General features: G+C 41.0%; 1 protein-coding gene across 1 annotated transcript in view; it reads right to left on the bottom strand.

Moving 5' to 3' along the window:
• Positions 1 to 18,405, bottom strand: part of SOS2 (SOS Ras/Rho guanine nucleotide exchange factor 2) — a 99,547-nt gene that overhangs the window by 61,595 nt on the left and 19,547 nt on the right. Inside the window, exons 2-4 of the mRNA XM_081094880.1 lie at positions 8,313 to 8,438; positions 5,057 to 5,188; positions 3,878 to 4,042 (exon numbers count right to left, since the gene is read on the bottom strand). Of these exons, the coding sequence (XP_080951006.1) occupies positions 3,878 to 4,042; positions 5,057 to 5,188; positions 8,313 to 8,438 (423 nt within the window). The remainder of the gene's footprint in view (positions 1 to 3,877; positions 4,043 to 5,056; positions 5,189 to 8,312; positions 8,439 to 18,405) is intronic.

Genomic DNA, 18,405 nt, shown 5'->3' with positions numbered 1-18,405 from the left:
CAAATTAACCGAATAGGGGAACAATCGGTGTGTGTGGGGGGGCCTGCGAGCAGGTGGCTCCAGGCCAGTCAAGGTGCATGCCAGTGGGCAGAGGGAGGGGACGATGATGGGGAGGCGGCAGCAGCGACCAGCAGCGGGGTGATGGGGGCCGGCACCATCCCGATTGCCCACCCAGTCGCCTCCCACAGAGGGAGGCCACCAGCGATGGTGAGGCGATTCAGGGTGGGGCTGGCCTCTCGCTGTCCCCAGATCAGCTCGCTGGGGATGCCTCCTGCAGAAGGAGGCCACCTGCAACTGGGGTGGGGTAATTCAGGGTGGGGACAGCCGCTTGCCATCCCCAGATTGGCCCGTCGAGGTTGCCTCCCACAGAGGGAGGCCAGACTGCAGCTTAGGCCCGGTCCCCATGGAAGCTGAATATCCCCTGAGGGCTCCCAGACTGTGAGGGGACACAGGCCGGGCTGAGGGACACCCCACCTCCCGAATGCACAAATTTTCATGCACTGGACCTCTAGTATATAAAATGAAACTGATGAGAGAATTCAATGAGGTAATGTATATAAAATGCATACTACTATGTCTAGCAAATAGACATTCAAAGTAATAGTTCCTTGCCCTACTTTAAGGATGGTTATATGCACTTAGATGTGTTCAAAGGAGAAAAAAAATGAAATGATACAATTGTAGAGGCACATGATAGATGAAAAGTGTGATGCTTTTCTGAAGGATAACATTAACAACTACTATTAAATTCATTTGTTAAAACCAAGCACCCCACAGAAGCGTAAGTTGTTATAGCAACAATTTCCCCTTTCAGAAAATAGTAAAAATTGCTACATAAGTCAACCAACAGGCAAGAACTGGTTGTAAATTAGAAGCAGTAAGAAAAAGGTGACCATACTTTTCACAATTAAAAATAGTTAATAGCCTGGCCATCGTGGCTCAGTGGTTGAGCGTCAACCTATGAACCAGGAGGTCACCTTTTGATTCCCAGTCAGGGCATATGTCTGGGTTGTGGGCTCGATCTCCAGTGTGGGGCATGCAGGAGGCAGCCAATCAATGATTCTCTTTCATCATTGATGTTTCTATCTCTCCCTCTCTCTGAAATCAATAAAAATATATTTTAAAAAATCTCTTACCTCCCTTCCAATTATCACATTTATTTAAAAAATATATTTTTTATTGATTTCAGAAAAGAAGGGAGAGGGAGGGAGGGAAGGAAAGAGAAAGAGAGAAAGAGAGAAAGAGAGAGAGAGAGAGAGAGAGAGAGAGAGAGAGAGAGAGAGAGAATATATCATTGATTAGCTGCCTCTTGCATGCCCCACACTGGGGATCGAGCCCACAACCTGGCATGTGCCCTTGACTGGAATCAAACCCAGGACCCTTCAGTCTGCAGGCTGATGCTCTATACCCTGAGCCAAACCAGCTAGGGCTATAAAAATATATATTTTAAAAATAGTTAATAAAGAAAAATTGGACCTACTTAATTATATATTCTGAAAACTACTTTCTTAAGAGTTCAGGGGGAAAAAAGGCATAATCTCAAACAGGAAACTCCAAAACATAAAACAACTTCAAAGAGATGAGAGAAAATTCTGATAATACACTATGAGATAATCATTCATTCATTCATTCATTCATTCATTCATTCTTAAACTTCTGATTAACTAATCACCAGTCACTGTGCTAGATATTGGTAAAATATAGCAATGAACAAAATAAACACTGCCCTCCTGATCTTGTTGACTCTAACTCAGAAATATTTCTTAAATGTGGTCAGTTGCATCTGCTATACTTTCTCCTATGTGAACTCATCTTCTTAGATGATTACCAATGACTACGTAGATGATGATTCCTTAAATGTTTATCTCTAGCTTCAGCATCTCTCTGGACTCTAGGTAAGTGTTATGTAAGACTTGCTAGTTATCTCCCTTTCTGACCAAACCTATATAGGTATACTCCACCTCAGCATCACTAATAGCAACATTATGTACTTGATCATCATTAACTAGAAAACTTGTCATTACCTTAGATTTACCACTTCTCCAACTTCTATATTAAATCTGTCCCCATATCCTGTTAACTGTAATTCAGAAACATCTCTTAAATCTGGTCAGTTCCTTGTATTCTCCTCAGTCTAGAATGTCTTCTCTGACCTTCCTTACAACTATCACATTTATTTATCTGACAAATACATAGCCATTTTAATCACTTAGCTCGAATATAATTTTCTCTGTATAGCTTATCCTACTCTCCCTGGTTTCCCTTTCAAAATCTTTTCCACTGGCTTCAGTCCTCTAGTAGCAATCTTCTTTCTTTCCTACGTAAACTCCTATATTGAAATTTCTAAGAGACCAGAACAATGACACTCAAATAGCAATAAGCTCATCTAGCATCCAGATCTTGGTTTTTAAATACCATAGGCCACAAAACAGAACCAGGATATTTTAGGAAACAACCAATTCCAGGCTTGAGCAGTAGGTAAAGAACAAGTTGAACCTAGAACATCTTATGTCAAAAGAGAGTGTTCAAAGATGATAGGGACAAAGAAGCCAACTTGAAGGAGCCCCACTGGCCAAATCTGGGACAATTTAATGAAGTAGTGGATTAGGGCCCATTGAGTAAAATAAGAATCCACGAGTCCACATTAAAATAAATAAATAAATAAATTTAAACTGTGCTTATGTTTTTGTTTGTAGGACACTAAACTGTGTGGGAAACTTACTCTCAAGTGGTTCAGGGAACAGGCAAATTCTACTGAAAGTCTGAGATAAAAACAAGTTTTAAAAAGCCATGCAATCATAATTTTCAAAGTAAAAATAGAAATAAGAATTTCTACTATGAAATTTAAGTAAAAAATCATTTTTGAGACTATGGTATAGTATAGTGGCTCTCAATCATAATTGCTTATCAGAATCACTTGGGATACTTTCAAAAAAATTTGAAAATACTCAGGCTTGGAGGCCCAACCCAGGCTCAGTAAATTAGAATCTTTGCAGGTGAGATGCATCAGTATTCTTTAAAAGCTTTCTGGTAATTTTGATGTACAAAGTAGAGAACTACCGGCATATGCCAGGTCCTGGGGGTCACTCACCCTTAGAGGTCTAGTTTAGGCAGCCTCTTTGTGAAGTGTTCCTGGTCTCCCTTATACCTTTAACTTATTCATTTAATATCTTTAATTACATTGTGCTGCAATTATTTGTTTATAATATTTTTATTTCCTATTAAAATAAATTCCTTTTAACATAGTTTGCTGACTTTTTCAGTGCTGTATCTTCAATTCTCAGAACAGTGACTGGTCCATGACAGGTACTCAAAAATATTGACTTAAAGGGTAAGAAAAAAAGGACAAGTAGAAAGGGGAAGAAAAGGAGGAGAGAGAAAAAATAGACTCAATTTCTTTCCTCAGTAGCTTACAGCCAGGAAGGAAGAAGTATAACAAATTATCAAAAGGAAGTAAGTTTGGCATTGCAAAGTCTTTTTCTCTCTACCTGTGCCCCACTAAACTATTCTATGAAAACAAATTATGTTTTTCAAAATTACTTGTGCTGAATACTCTATACACTATTTGTTCCTAAAAATATAAAACTCAAAAAAACAACAACTGTAAAACTCACACTACCTTTCTTAAATTAGTTTGAGGTTCTGCATGCTTTTTTCCTACAGATAAAAGATTCTTGTTGGGGGAAAAAGAGATTCCTATCTTGTCACATGATGAAAAATCCTAAAATATCCTGGTTAGTCTGTAAAGCCAGCATTTTTCTGCCTTCCAAAACCGGGAGTTATAAAAATAACTAATATAATAATAAAAAAGTGGGAGGTAGAAGTAATATATAGTCTCTATTATTCAAGTTTAATTTAAATTCCTTCTAAAACTTACCTTATCTGCACACATTGACACTTTAATGTCCTGCTGAGATATTTCATAATGTCGAATATTAAAAACATAATTACCAGCCAATTTCAAAATATCAGCTGAGATATACTCTAGTACAGCCACAATATATAAGGACACATGGTAGTCCACTTTGTACCCTAAAACTTCCTGTGGAAAAAAATAAACAATTTAATTCTAAAAAATGACACTATCAAGTACTAGTCAGACACTTAAAAATTTCACTTAACATTATCACTTATAAAGGATTTTCTATAAACCCAAAGTCTAAACTTACAGATACCATAAGATATAAAATGAATTATTGGTCCCAGTACCAGGGGCTTTTTTAAGAAAGAGACATCTAAAAAAAAGAAAGAGACATCTGCCCTGGCCAGTTTGGCTCAGTGTAAGAGCGTTGGCCTGCATACCAAAGGGTCTCAGGTTCAATTCCTGGTCAAGGGTACCAAAAAAAAAAAAAAAAAAGAGAGAGAGAGACACCTAATGTAACAAATTTGTCTTTAGTATCAAACTAAAAGAGACAGTTCATTTTAATATATAAATCTTCGTTTGGACTTAACTGAAAACTTCTTAATACATTACCCAAAACCTATTTGACAAGTATCTGCTATCTTCAAGGACCTTGCTTTAACCAATATTCCCAAAATACAATGGTTTCTATATATATATAGAAAGGGAGGGTCTTAGAATTGTTACCAAGGGGTATTCAAATCCATGTATACCAAGTATTTCCTGTAGATTAAATAATATTCCCTAGTCTACTTTCCAATGTATATAAAAATATCTGTGATAAATACAGATTAATTTAAAAACAGTTTTGAACTCACAGTTTTTGGCATTATGCATCTTCTTAAGAAAAGGTTGAAAATAAGTCAGGGGTAGTAGTAATCAGAAGATGCCACAAAGATGAATTATTGCTTATCACTAACTTTTAATATTATTTGAAACAATTTGATTTTTATCAAAGTATACTTATTTTTATTTTGTACACATATTAAGAAATATATATGTATGTGTAAGTACAAATACACATGCAAGTGCACATATACAATAACATAGACTGTGCTATTTAAATACTGTATGTGTGTCTATATATGTACATAGCAATGCTATCTCAGTATTTTTATTATGAAGAACTTCCCCAATGTTTAATTTTTTTATTACCTTCAGTGACGGATGGATTTTGTCCACAGGCAGTAAGAGGGGATTTCTTCGTTTTCGTTTCTCTATGGCAGATTGTGCATCAGCAATAGCCCATTTATCAATTGGATGAGGAAAGGTCTTTTGAACTCGTTCCTATTTAGATGATAGCAGTACTATTATTAACAGAAGTGCTCATAAGTAGAAAATTCATACAACTTTATTACCATTCTTAATGGAAGTAACAATGTTTTGATTCTTGTAATAAGTAAAAATATTTTTTTTAAAATCAACAGAACTATTAAGATTCTTCCAAATAATCCCCATGGGTAAATAAAAAGGTGAAATTTAAATAGAAAGCTTTAAGTGTAAGCATAATTAAAATGGAACTGAAAAATAAAGAAAAAGTAATAATATTAGGAGAGATTAAAGCTAACATAAAATCAGTGATTGTACAGTAAGGTTTCCTAGCAAAAATTAACTCATTATTAATAATTATTATGCACTCACTCTCCTTTTGCTAATCTTAGACCTTTAGAAATAGAGAAGAATTTTAAAAAGAAGAGCGATCATGTACCTCTTGGAGGATCAAGAGGGTGGCGGAAGTTAGAGAATGACTTAAGGAAATGCATCTCTTAGCAAAAAAAATCCAAGCCTTTTAGGTTACTATTATGGTTCATCTAACCTTAATGTGAACCAGTGATTGGTATGAATAATGAAAAGTAATGACAACTGAATCAATTTAGCAGAATTTCTAATTTTTTAAATTATATTAAGCTTTTAGCATATTTAGCTATTGAAAAGTATGCTTTTATTATATTTATTTAATGAACAATTCTTACAGCAGAGATTAGGGAAACAAATGCTTTAATGCCAGAGTCCCTGAAACTCTTAATAGCGCGATAACTCCAAAGAAAGATTTTCCTTCATACTGGGAGCTGCTGTCTTATTATGGAAACAACTAGAGGCCCAGTGCACGAATTTGTGCACAAGTGGGGTCCCTCAGCCTGGCCAGTGATCAGGGCCGATTGGGGCTGATCGGGGCCAACCAGCAAAGGGAGAGACCACGGGAGATTGGCAGGCCGAGGAGTTTGGCTGTGGGAGTGCATTGACCACCAGAAGGCAGCTCCTGAGTTGAGTGTCTGCCCCCTGGTGGTCAGTGCATCATGATAGCAACTGGTTGATGGGTCATTTGGTGGACCGGTCATAATGGTCACTTAGGCTTTTATATATATAGATATATAGATATTCAAAGGAAAGGTGATATAAACAGTATAGTGCAAAAGACAGACTCATAGATAGAGGGCAGGCCGGCAGCTGTCAGGGAGGAAGTGCTGGCTGCAGGGGTGCAGATACTGAGCAAAAAAGAAAAAAAGAGAAAAAACTCATGGACCATGGACAACAGCGGTGATTGCCAGGAGGGAGAAGGGGGTTTGGAGGAGGTGAGGAGGGTACAGGGGAATAGTGACGGATGGCGCCTTACTTATTTTAATCCTCACCCAAGGATATGTTTATTGATTTTAGAGCAGCGGTTCTCAACCTGTGGGTCGTTTGACTCCCAAAGGGGGTCGCCTAAGACCATTGGAAAACACATATATAATTACATATTGTTTACAGTAGCAAAATTACAGTTATGAAGTAGCAATGAAAATAATTTTATGGTTGGGGGTCACCACAACATGAGGAACTGTATTAAAGGGTCGTGGTATTAGGAAGTTTTGAGAACCACTGCTCTAGAGAGAAGAAGGCAGGGAGAGCAAAGCAGAGTGACATCGACTGGCTGCCTCTTACACATACTCAACCCGGGATTCTCACTGGCAACCTAGTCATGTGCCCTGGCTGGGAATCAAGCACTCGATGTTTTGGTGTACAGGATGATGCTCCAACCAACTGAGCCACACCAGCCAGGGCAATATATTATTCTTTTAATATAATGACAATATTTATATGCAGTAAAATGTACAGATCTGAAGTGTACAATTCAAAGAATTTTGAAAAATGCTTTCCTAATCAAGATACACAACATTTCTATCATCTCAATCTCCACCCCTCAAAGGCAGCCACCCATGATCCTGATTTCTATCAACATTCATTTTAGCTGTTTCTGAACTTGATCTAAATGGTATCATTATAATATGTATTCTCTGATATATTATATTCTCTGGTATATGATGGCATATTATAATATGTCTGTGAATTGTAGCTATGTTACTGCATATATCAATAATTCGTTCTATTATTTTATTACTGAGTAGTATTCCATTTTATAAATCTGCCACAATTTGTTTACCTATTTTCTTGTTGATAGAAATTTGAATTATTTCCAAATTTTGGCTATTATGAATAAAACCGTTTGGACATTCATGTGTAAGTCTTTTTGTAAACATATATTTTCATTTATCTAGGGTTAAATACCTAGGAGTAAACTTGCTGGGTCATAGGCCATATATATATATATACATATATATATATATGTATTTAACTTTATAAGCAATTGCCAACAATTTTCCAAAGTGGTGATACAATTTTTCACTCTCGCCAATGTAAACAGTTCTCTTTGCTCTACATCTCATCAACACTTGATGTTATCAGTCTTTAATTTATCCCTTTCAGTGGGTGTGAAATGGTATCTCATTGTGGTTTTCATTTCTATTTCCTTGATGGCTTGTGAGCTTGCGAGCCTTTTCATATGTTTAGTGGCCATTAGTAGATCTTCTTTTATGAAATATCTGTTCAAGACTTTTGCCCATTTGGAGTAAAAGTAAGGTGGTCTTTTTATTTGTAGAAGTTCTTAACATATTCTGGATACAAATTCTTTGCAAGGAATACATACTCCAAAACATTTTCTCCTAGTCTGTGACACTTTTTTATCCTCATTAATTTTATTCTTTAATACTCACTGTATTTGAGTCCTCTGTAAAAAATACTTGCTTAACCTCAGGTTATGAAGATATTCTCCTGCAGTTTCTTCTAGAAACTTTATTGTTTCAGCTTTTATGTTTAAGATCATGATCCATCATGAATTAACTTTTGTGTGAAATTAAGTTTCAAGGGTTTTTTTGCCCCATAAACGAATACAGTTGTCTAGCACTTTTTTTTTTGGCTGAAAATTTTTCCTTTCCCCATTGAATTGCCTTGATATATTTGCCGAAAATGAACTGACCATCTAACCCACATAATGGCATTAGTTTCCACAATTTAGAACGAAATATATTTGGATTCAAAAATTTATTTGTACAATGGCTCAGTAAGTTTTTTAAATAACAAAATAGTTTTTTACCTCTACATCTTGAACAGTCCTTGGTTGGGCCATGCATAATTTATTAAGCAGCTGAAAAATCAGCTCTTCAATGTAATAGAGAGATTCTTCATTAGCTGAGAGATTGGGATGTACTTGCTCCTGAACCTTTAAAAACAAAGTTCTCAGTTAATATACAGGCAAAAGAATATTTATTAAATAAAAGTCAGAGTCTTATCTACAATAATAAAAGGGTAATATGCTAATTAAACCAAACATCCTTCCAGGTGTCATTCTGGACGTCCTTCCGGACAAAGCCGGGGCCAGAGCGAAGCCCAGGTCCTGGGTGCCTGGCGGCAGCAGCCAGAGGAAAGCAGCCTGGGTCTTGGATGCCTGCCAGTAGTGGCTGGAGTGAAGCCAGGTCCTGAGTGCTGGAGGGAAGCCTGTGCCGGTAGCCGGGGGAAGGAAGGCCTACTCTTGCATGAATTTTCATGCATCGGGCCTCTAGTATATAATAACATGCTAGTATAGTTACTCATATACAGACATGAAACACATACACACAAATATCTTTATTTGTTGATCTCTGTAAACTTTTCTTAATCCACAGAGCAGTGGTTCTTAAACTTTTTGAGATCCTATGACAATCTATTGACCCTTCTCTTCCTTACCACCAAAAAATTATATACACATAAAATATTCTACATAATTTCAGAGGAATCACAGATATCCTGAAGTTAACTAATATATCTACTAAAAGTCCCTGAATACTAGGTCAGAAATCCCAGCAACAGAGGTCTCTCTAAATAACCATAATATTTTACAAATTATAGAGCTGCTCTAAGATGTTAGTCCACTTTCTTTTACACTCCTTCCTTAATGTCGCCAGGTAGTTGGGCTGATCCTTTTTTGTTGTTAAATTTTTTTGTGTGTCCTCTAATAATTTTTTATTTTTCAATTGACATATAGTATTATATCAGTTTTAGGTATATAATCCTGTAATTAGACATTTATATAACTTACTAGAGGTCCCTTGGCCTGGCCTGCAGGGATCGGGCCAAAACCAGCTCTCCAACATCCCTCAAGGAGTTCCGGATTGCAAGAGGGCACTTCCACGAGGGACATCCTCAAAGGGTGAACTCATTGCTGAAGTGTGTCTTGCTCCACAGGGTTGGCCCTGCATAGCAGCTCCTTTGCTGTAGTCATGGTCAGGCCTTGCAGCCAATTGGCCTGGGGGTAAATCCCTCTCACTGACATGCCAACAGCAATCAAGGCTTAACTACAGCAGGAGGGTGCATACAGTTCCCCACCTTGGGTGACCCCGGAGGCAGCCCCACTGGGCCCTACAGGACACCTACTACATAAGGCTACTCTAGCAAGACTGGGAGATGTAGCAGCTCTACCTAATACATAGAAACAAACACAGGATAGCAGCCAAAATGAGACAGAGAAACATGTCCCAAATGAAAGAACAGAACAAAACTCTAGGAAAAGAACTAAATAAAATAGAGACAAGCAATCTAATAGATGTAGAATTCAAAACACTGTTATTACTACTCTATGCACCCCTATGTTCATAGCAGCACAATTTACAACAGCTAAGATTTGGAAACAGCCTAAGTGCCCATCAGCAGGTGAGTGGATTAAAAAACTGTGGCACATCTACACAATGGAATACTATGCTACCGTAAAAAAGAAGGAACTTTTACCATTTGCAACAGCGTAGATGGAACTGGAGAGCATTATGCTAAGGGAAATAAGCCAGTCGGAGAAAGATAAATATCACATGGTCTCACTCATATGTGGGATATAATGATCAATGTAATTTGATGAACAAGAATAGATTCAGAGACAAATGGTAGTAGGTGGGGTAGAGAACAACCAAAGGACTTGTATGCATGCATATTAGCATAACCAACGGACACAGACACTGGGACGGTGGGGGCTTGCCCAGGGTGGGAATGGCTGGGGGTAGGGAAGTTGTCAATTGGGGGAAAGGAGACATATGTAAAACTTTAGACAATAAGATGAATAAACAAACAAACAAACAAACACTGTTAGAAGGATGCTCAATAAACTTAAGGGAAGATTAGCCCTGGCTAGTTTGCTTAGTTGTTAGAGCATTGGCCCATGGTCCAAAGGGTCTTGGGTTTGATTCCCAGTCAGGAGTATGTGCCTGGGTGTGATCAGGAAGCAATCAATTGGGTGCCCTAATTGTTTCTCTCTCCCTCCTTCCTTTCCTCCACTATATCTAAAAAGAAAAAATCAGTGGAAAATATATTCTCAGGTGAGGATTAAAAAAATAATAACTTAGGGGAAGAGTAGGTGAATATAGTGAGAACTTTAGCAAAAAGATAGGAAACATAAAAATGGAGGTAGAAAACATAAAAAAGAATCAGAAATGCAGAATATAATATCGAAATGAAGAATACAATACGGAATCAACAGTAGAAAAAACACAGGGTCAGATCAGCAATTTGGAAGATGCTATAGATTATACACTGAGTGTCCAGATTATTATGACCACCTGACGTTTGTAGGCAAATTAGCTATAATTTCACACTTAAGTTGCTAGAGGGCGAGACCATTATAAATAGGGAAGCAGGTTGTTTACCACGACAGAAGTGATTTTTTTCTGAAGATATGGGTAAACAACGCAATTTAACAGCCTTTGAACGTGGGATATATTTGAATGTGAGTGGCCAGATTATTATGACCACCCCATCAGTACTTGGTTGGGCCACCTTTTGCCTTCAATATGCAGCTATTCTTGGCATTGACTCCACAAGATGTTGAAAGGTGATGTGAGGAATCTGACACCATGTCTGATGAATAGCACTGTCCAGTTCTGTGAGATTTGATGGTTGTGGAACCAGCTGCCTGACGGCTCTTTTAACTTCATCCCACAAATGCTCAATTGGATTGAGATCTGGTGATTGTGGGGGCCACCTAAGCAAGGTAAAGTCTCCCTCGTGTTCTTGAAACCACTCCTGCACAATACAAGCACTGTGGCATGGCGCACTGTCTTGTTGGAAGAAGCCATCTCCATTGGGATATGCCATCAACATGGTAGGATGAACCTGATCTGCAACGATACTTAGGTCTGTTGTGCTATTCAGACGTGGCTCCACATGAAATAAAGGGCCCAAATCATGCCAGGAAAACATGCCCCAAATCATAACACTGCCCCCACCAGCTTGAAGGGTTGTACTCACGCATGTGGGGTGCATGCTTTCATGCTGTTTCCGCCAAATTCTCACTTGCCGTCTGCATGATGCAACTAGAAATGTGATTCATTGGAACACGTGACTTTTTTCCAATGCTCGACTGTCCAATCCTTGTGTTCCTGTGCGAATTGAGGACGTTTTATCTTGGTAACTGCAGACAGCAAAGGTGTTCGAACAGGCCTTTGGCTTCCATATCCCATACGATGCAGAGTATGGCTAATTTGCCTACATACGTCAGGTGGTCATAATAATCTGGCCACTCACGTTCAAATATATCCCACGTTCAAAAGCTGTTAAATCGTGTTTACCCATATCTTCAGAAAAAGATCACTTCTACCGTCGTGGTAAACAACCTGTTTCCCTATTTATAATGGTCTGGCCCTCTAGCAACTTCAGTGTGAAATTATAGCTAATTTGCCTACAAACGTCAGGTGGTCATAATAATCTGGACACTCAGTGTGTATTTTCTCTAAGAACTACTCTGTAGAAAACAACAACACAAACAACAACAACAACAAAAACCCAGATTTTTGACATGGAATATTTTTGTAGCTACACATTTCAAAATAGCATCTAATTTCCACTATGGTTTCTTCTTTGATCTTTAAGATTTATAAGTATTTTTCTTTCTACACATATGGGAATTTTTATTTTATTTTTTAAAATAGCTCCAACCTTTATTCTGAAACAATATGCTTGTATATACAAAGAATTCATGGACAGATATGGAAGACAACAAAAAAAATTTCTTCAGGGAGAAGGATCAAGGACTTAGTTCGTGAAAGACACATTTACTGACTCTCTGCAGTGTTTGAATATTTTTAAAAAATCAGTGTATATATTACCTTTTAAGTTAAAAATAAAAAATAAATTGCTAAAGAGATCTCAAAAGCAGCTTTTTCTTGAAAAACTTACTAACATAGTAGATATAGCAGCATCATAAAGACTATTTTTTAAAAATATATTTTTATTGATTTCAGAGAGGAAGGGAGAGGGAGAGAGAGATGGAAACATCAATGGCCGGGACCCTGGTTGGGGCTCATGCAGGAGGCAACCAATCGATGTGTTTCTCTTACATTGATGTTTCTCTCTGTCTTTCCCTTTCTCTTTTACTTTCTCTAAAAGTCAATGGAAAAATATCCTCAGGTAAGGATTAACAAAAAAAACAAAGTTTTTTACGCCAAACTTCTTAAAGTAGTTGCAAATATGAAAAATCATAAAAACAAATGTATAATGTTAAAAACCATGAATACTAATAGGACATCAAGATGACAATAAAAGATAATCATACTTTACACTTCGACCAGTATTTACTATCTTAGGACCCTACGACACAGTAAACATAAAACTACCACATTAGAACAAAGTCACCTATCATTTTTTTCTGAAGGACTAGTCAGAAAAAGAGCAATTAAAATAATTTTCAGTCTTTAATAGTACATTAACAAGTCAGACCTGTATTTTAGTTACATCACATTTTCAAATTGCCAAAAGGTATTTCCTTACACATACACAGTAAACAAAAATCATAATACTATAGAGATCCAAGCACAGACACTATAAAAGCATTAAACTTTAAATTATTTTTTACCCTAATACACACTAGATTTGACAAATTTCAGAATGTTGTTTCCTAATTTATATTTTTAAGTTCTCAATATTCACATAAATAAAAATTCTTGCCAGTATATTTGTTCAATCAACTAATATTTGAGTTTCTGGTATAATCCTATATAATAAAAGCCTAATATGCAAACTATTCCCATGACCGGAATTCAACTGGAAGTTCAACCAGGGGGTGGGGCTGGCTTGCCAACTGCCCATGGCCCCTCCCCCCAGCCAGCCTGGCCCAATCAGCCCCAATTGGGGCAGGCTGGCTGGACCCCACCTGTACACGAATTTGTGCACTGGGCCTCTAGTCTATCCTATCTAATAAAAGAGAAACATGGTAATTGGCGTACGACCGCTACCCTTCCCATTGGCTAATCAGGGCGATATGAAAGTAACTGCCAGCCAAGATGGCGGCCAGCAGCCAGCCAGCTTGAAACTAACATGAGGCTTGCTTGCTTCAGTGACGGAGGAAACCAACGTTCCTGCCTGCCGCTGCAGGCCTCTGAGCTGCAACTCTAAGCAACTATGTAACAAATATAGAAGCTAAACAAAACCCCAGAAACCTGCTTTAGTCCGCCGGGCTTCAGCCAGCAGGATCGCAACATTGTAAGCAAAGGCCAGAAACCTACTTTCAGCAGCGGAGGCCTAAGAGCTGGAGCCAAGCCTCAAAGCTAAAGCTGGCCCAGAATAAAAAAAAAAAAAAGAAAAAAGGAGCGGTTGGGAGCTTCAGTCACCCACAGCCTGAAAACAGCTCTCAGCCCCTTACCCAGACTGGCCAGGCACCCCAGTGGGGACCCCCACCCTGAACGGTGTGTGACCAGCTGCAAACAGCCATCATCCCCTCACCCAGGCTGGCCAGGCACCCCAGTGGGGACCCCCACCCTGATCCAGGACACCCTTCAGGGCAAACCAGCTGGCCCCCACCCGTGTACCAGGCCTCTACCCTATATAGTAAAAGGGTAACATGCCTCCCAGCACCGGGATCAGCGGAGCCGAGAGGCCTCCCGGCACTGGGATCAGCGTGACAGGGGGCAGCGCCCAAACCCCCTGATCGCCCTGTGGCTCTGTGTGACAGGGCTCGGGGCCACAACCTCCCTATCCACCCTGCTCTGTTTGTGACAGGGGAAGGCACCCTAACCTCCTGATCAGCCCTGCTCTGTGTCTGATAGGGGGGAGCTCCCAACCCCCTGATCGCCCTGCGGCTCAGTGTGTGACAGGGTGCAGCGCCCCCCGCCCCCCACGGGCCCTGCTCTGTGTGTGACGGGGTAGAGCCATAACCTCCCCATCAGCCCTGCCCTGAGTGTGAGAGTGGCGGTGCCCCAACCCCCTGATGGGCCCTGCTCTGTGCGTGACAGGGGGCAGCGCCGCAACCCCGATTGGCCCTGGCCTGTGCGTGATAGGGTACAGAGCCCCAACCCCCCTGATGGGCCCTGCTCTGTGAGTGACAGGGGGCAGTGCCCCAACCCCCTGATCGGCTCTGCTCTGTGGGTGATAGAGGGCGGCGCCCCAACCCCCTGATGGGCCCTGCTCTGTGCGTGACAGGGGGCAGCGCCCCAACCCCCTGCTTGGCCCTGCTCTGTGCGTGACGGGGTACAGAGCCCCAACCCCCCTGATGGGCCCTGCTCTGTGAGTGACAGGGGGCAGTGCCCCAACCCCGACTGGCCCTGCTCTGTGCATGACAGGGGGTGGCACCGCAACCTCCCCATCGACCCTGCCTTGAGTGTGACAGGGGACGGTGCCCCAACCCCCCATCAGCCCTACCCTGAGCGTGACTGAGGGTGGCATCACAACCTCCCGATCGCCCTGCTCTGTGCATGACAGGGGGCGGCGCCCCAACTCCCCAATCGGCCCTGCTCTGAGCCCGACCAGGGGCTGCACCTAGGGATTGGGCCTGCCCTCTGCCACCCGGGAGCAGGCCTAAGCCAGCAGGTCATTATCTCCCAAGGGGTCCCAGACTGCGAGAGGGCACAGGCCGGGCAGAGGGACCCCCCGCATTTTTGTGCACCGGGCCTCTAGTATATATATAAAAGCCTAATTGACCGTTCGACCGGTTGACCAGTCACTATGACGCTCACTGACCACCAGGAGGCATACACTCAATGCAGGAGCTGCCCCCTGGTGGTCAGTGGGCTCCCAGAGCGGGAGTGCCACTCAGTTGACTGGATGAGCAAGGTCGGGATGAGCAGGAGCGGCTCCTCCCCGGGCACCTGCCACTTCACGCACTACTACATCCCTGTGGGATGCTGGATGCCAGTTTCAGCCTGATCCCAGCAGAACCCCACCAGTGCACAAATCCGTGCAGCAGGACTCTAGTGTAGAAATAAAGCCCTTTGGCTACACAGTGTGACATTTATTTATGTTAAATTCTTCATTCCATTGCTAAGATTTCTACAAGCCTGCAAACGTTAAGAATACTGAAAGTTTTGTTTGTCATGAAAGTTAAAATTCAATTTAAAAGGCAAAAACAAGGTTTTTAAAATACAAATTGGCAGGCTGATTCTAAAATTTGTAGAGAAATACAAAGAACCTATAAGCCAAACCAATCTTTAGAAAGGAAAAAAAGAAAAAAAACAACAACAAATTTCATTCTAAAGATACACATTAACCACTACAAAATATTGCTGATAGAAAATTTTTAAAAACCTAAGTAAATTAAAAGATATAGTTTAAGGGTTAGAAGACTCAATATTGTTAAGATGTTACTAGGTGTACCAGTTAATAATGCAGATTTTTTTCAATAGACGGAATACACATGTTGATATATATGTGATTGATATGTATGCTATTTTGTTGTATTGACAGCAAGCTTCAAAACTTCGTATGTCAAATTTGCTGAAGGTGTTAACATCATAGATATTTTTACACTTAAAAATGTCGAATTTTGTGCCAAAAAAAGAGCATTTGCGGGAAGTTTTAATTCATTATTTTGAAGAAAAAGTTATTGTATACTGTAGGAAGCTTATGGTGAACACGCTCCATTTCAAGATACTAGTGAATGCTGGTTTAAATACCTTAAAAGTGATGATTTCGATGTGAAAGACAAAGAACGTCCAGGTCAACCAAAAAAGGTAGAAGACCAACAATTACAAGCATTAGTGGATGAAGATGCATGTCAAACTCAAAAACAACTTGCAGAAAGATTAAACATTGCTCAGCAAACAATTTCCTATCGTTTTCAAACAATGGGAAAGATTTTAAAGGAAGGAAAATGGGTGCCACATCAACTGAACGAAAGACAAATGGAAAACCGAAAAGTCATCAGTAAAATGTTGCTTCAATGGCACGGAAGTCTTTTTTGCATGAATTGTGACTGGAGATGAAAAGTGGATTTTGAGAATCGCAGATGCACAAAATCATGGGTTGATCCAGGTCAACCATCAACATCGACTGGAAGGCCAAATCGCTTCGGAAAGAAGACAATGCTCTGCGTTCGGTGGGATCAGGAAGGTGTGGTGTATTATGAGCTTCTAAAACCAGGTGAAACCATTAATACTGATTGCTACTGACAACAAATTTGATATTTCTCTTGAAATTATCGTGTTCTCTTTTATTACAAAATCCGCCATTATTAACCACTACACCTAGTAATTCCTCTCAAATGACCTATAAATCAAAATTTCAGCAGCATTTTTTATAGAAATTGATATGCAGTTTTAGAAATTCTTATGGAAATACAAAGGTCCTAGAATAAACAAAACAACTCTGAAAGTTGTTAGGCTAAAGTTGGAAAGCTAAAATTATCTGATTTCAAGGACTTTTATAAAGCTACCATAATCAAAATATTGTGGTACTGATGTAAAGCTAGGCAGAAAGATCAATGGAACAGAAGAGACTCCAGAAATAACACCACCCACCCCACCCCACCCCCCCCACACACACATGCACACACACAGACAAACTAGTGGCCCGGTGCACGAAATTCATGCACATTAAAAGGGGATTAGAGGAAATATTTTAATATTGCTATTTCCCCTTTCTCTATAATAGAAGCATCAGAGATGAAAGAAAAATAGTAAACTGTATATGAAAATCTTCCTCCTGTCAGAGTCTGGGGTGCACCACGGGACCAAGAGTCAAGTCCCGATCCACGTGTGCCTCAAAATCGCATGAGAGCCCTGACTGGTTTGGCTCAGGGGATGGAGCATCGGCCTACGGACTGAAGGGTCCCAGGTTCGATTCCAGTCAAGGGCATGTACCATGGTTGCGGGCACATCCCCAGTAGGGGTTGTGCGGGAGGCAGCTGATTGATGTTTCTCTATCATCGATGTTTCTAACTCTCTATCCCTCTCCCTTCCTCTCTGTAAAAAATCAATAAAATATATTTTAAAAAAATCGTGTGAGACCCAAACCCGGCCTGCCCCACCCCCATTGGGCTAGATCCAGACCCGGCTGGTCCCACCTTTGTCAAGCCCCGCCAGGTGGGGGGTGCGGGCTCAGGTTCCCTGTCAAGCCCCACTGGGTGGAGGGGCACAGCCTGAGGTCCCCCAGCCCAGCACCGGGTCAGGGGGCGCACCTTGAGGTCCTCTGTCAATCCCCGCTGGGCAGGAGGCATGGCCTGAGGTCCCCTATCAAGCCTGGCCAGGCGGGGGGTGAGGCCTCAGGTCCCCTGGCCCGACGCTGGGGTGGGGTTGCAGCCTCAGGTCCCCTGGCCCGGTGCTGGGGCGAGGGGCATGGCCTGAGGTCCCCCATCAAGCCCTGCTGGACAGGGGGGCGCGGCCTGAGATCCCCGTCAAGCCCTACCTGGCGGGGGTGCACCTTGAGGTCCTGTCAAGCCCTGCCAGGTGGGGGAGCACGGCCTGAGGTCCCCCAGCCTGGTACCAGGGCAGGGGGAGCGGCCTGAGGTCCCCTGACAAGTCCCACAGGGGGGTGTTGGGGGGGCACAGCCTCAAATCCCTGCTGATTGCTTGTTAAGGCTTGTTACGGGAACTCAGCCTCTGCTGTGGGTGCAGCCATCTTGTGTTATGGAAACCCTGTCTCCACTGTAGGCGCAGCCATCTTGTGTTACGGGAACAACCCCCCCCCCCCAGCCCCCGCTGTGGGCGATGCCATCTTTGTGGCAGAGTGATGGTCAATTTGCATATTCCCTCTTTATTATATAGGATAATTTTGATAAAAGTGCAAAGGCTTTTAGCAAAGGAGAAAGGATAGCCTTTTTAATAAATGGTGGTAGAGCTTTGCACAGTAGCCAATGAGGTTTATTTTAGGCACAATTATTGCTAATTAGAATAAATAAATAAATAGTGATAGAACAACCAGATATCCATATGCAAAAACATAAACGTAACATATATAAAATT

The sequence above is a fragment of the Myotis nattereri genome, assembly GCF_964212035.1.
Source record: "Myotis nattereri genome assembly, chromosome: 1".
NCBI classification, from domain to species: Eukaryota; Metazoa; Chordata; class Mammalia; order Chiroptera; family Vespertilionidae; genus Myotis; species Myotis nattereri.
This window is presented reverse-complemented; position numbering and strand designations above follow the sequence as displayed.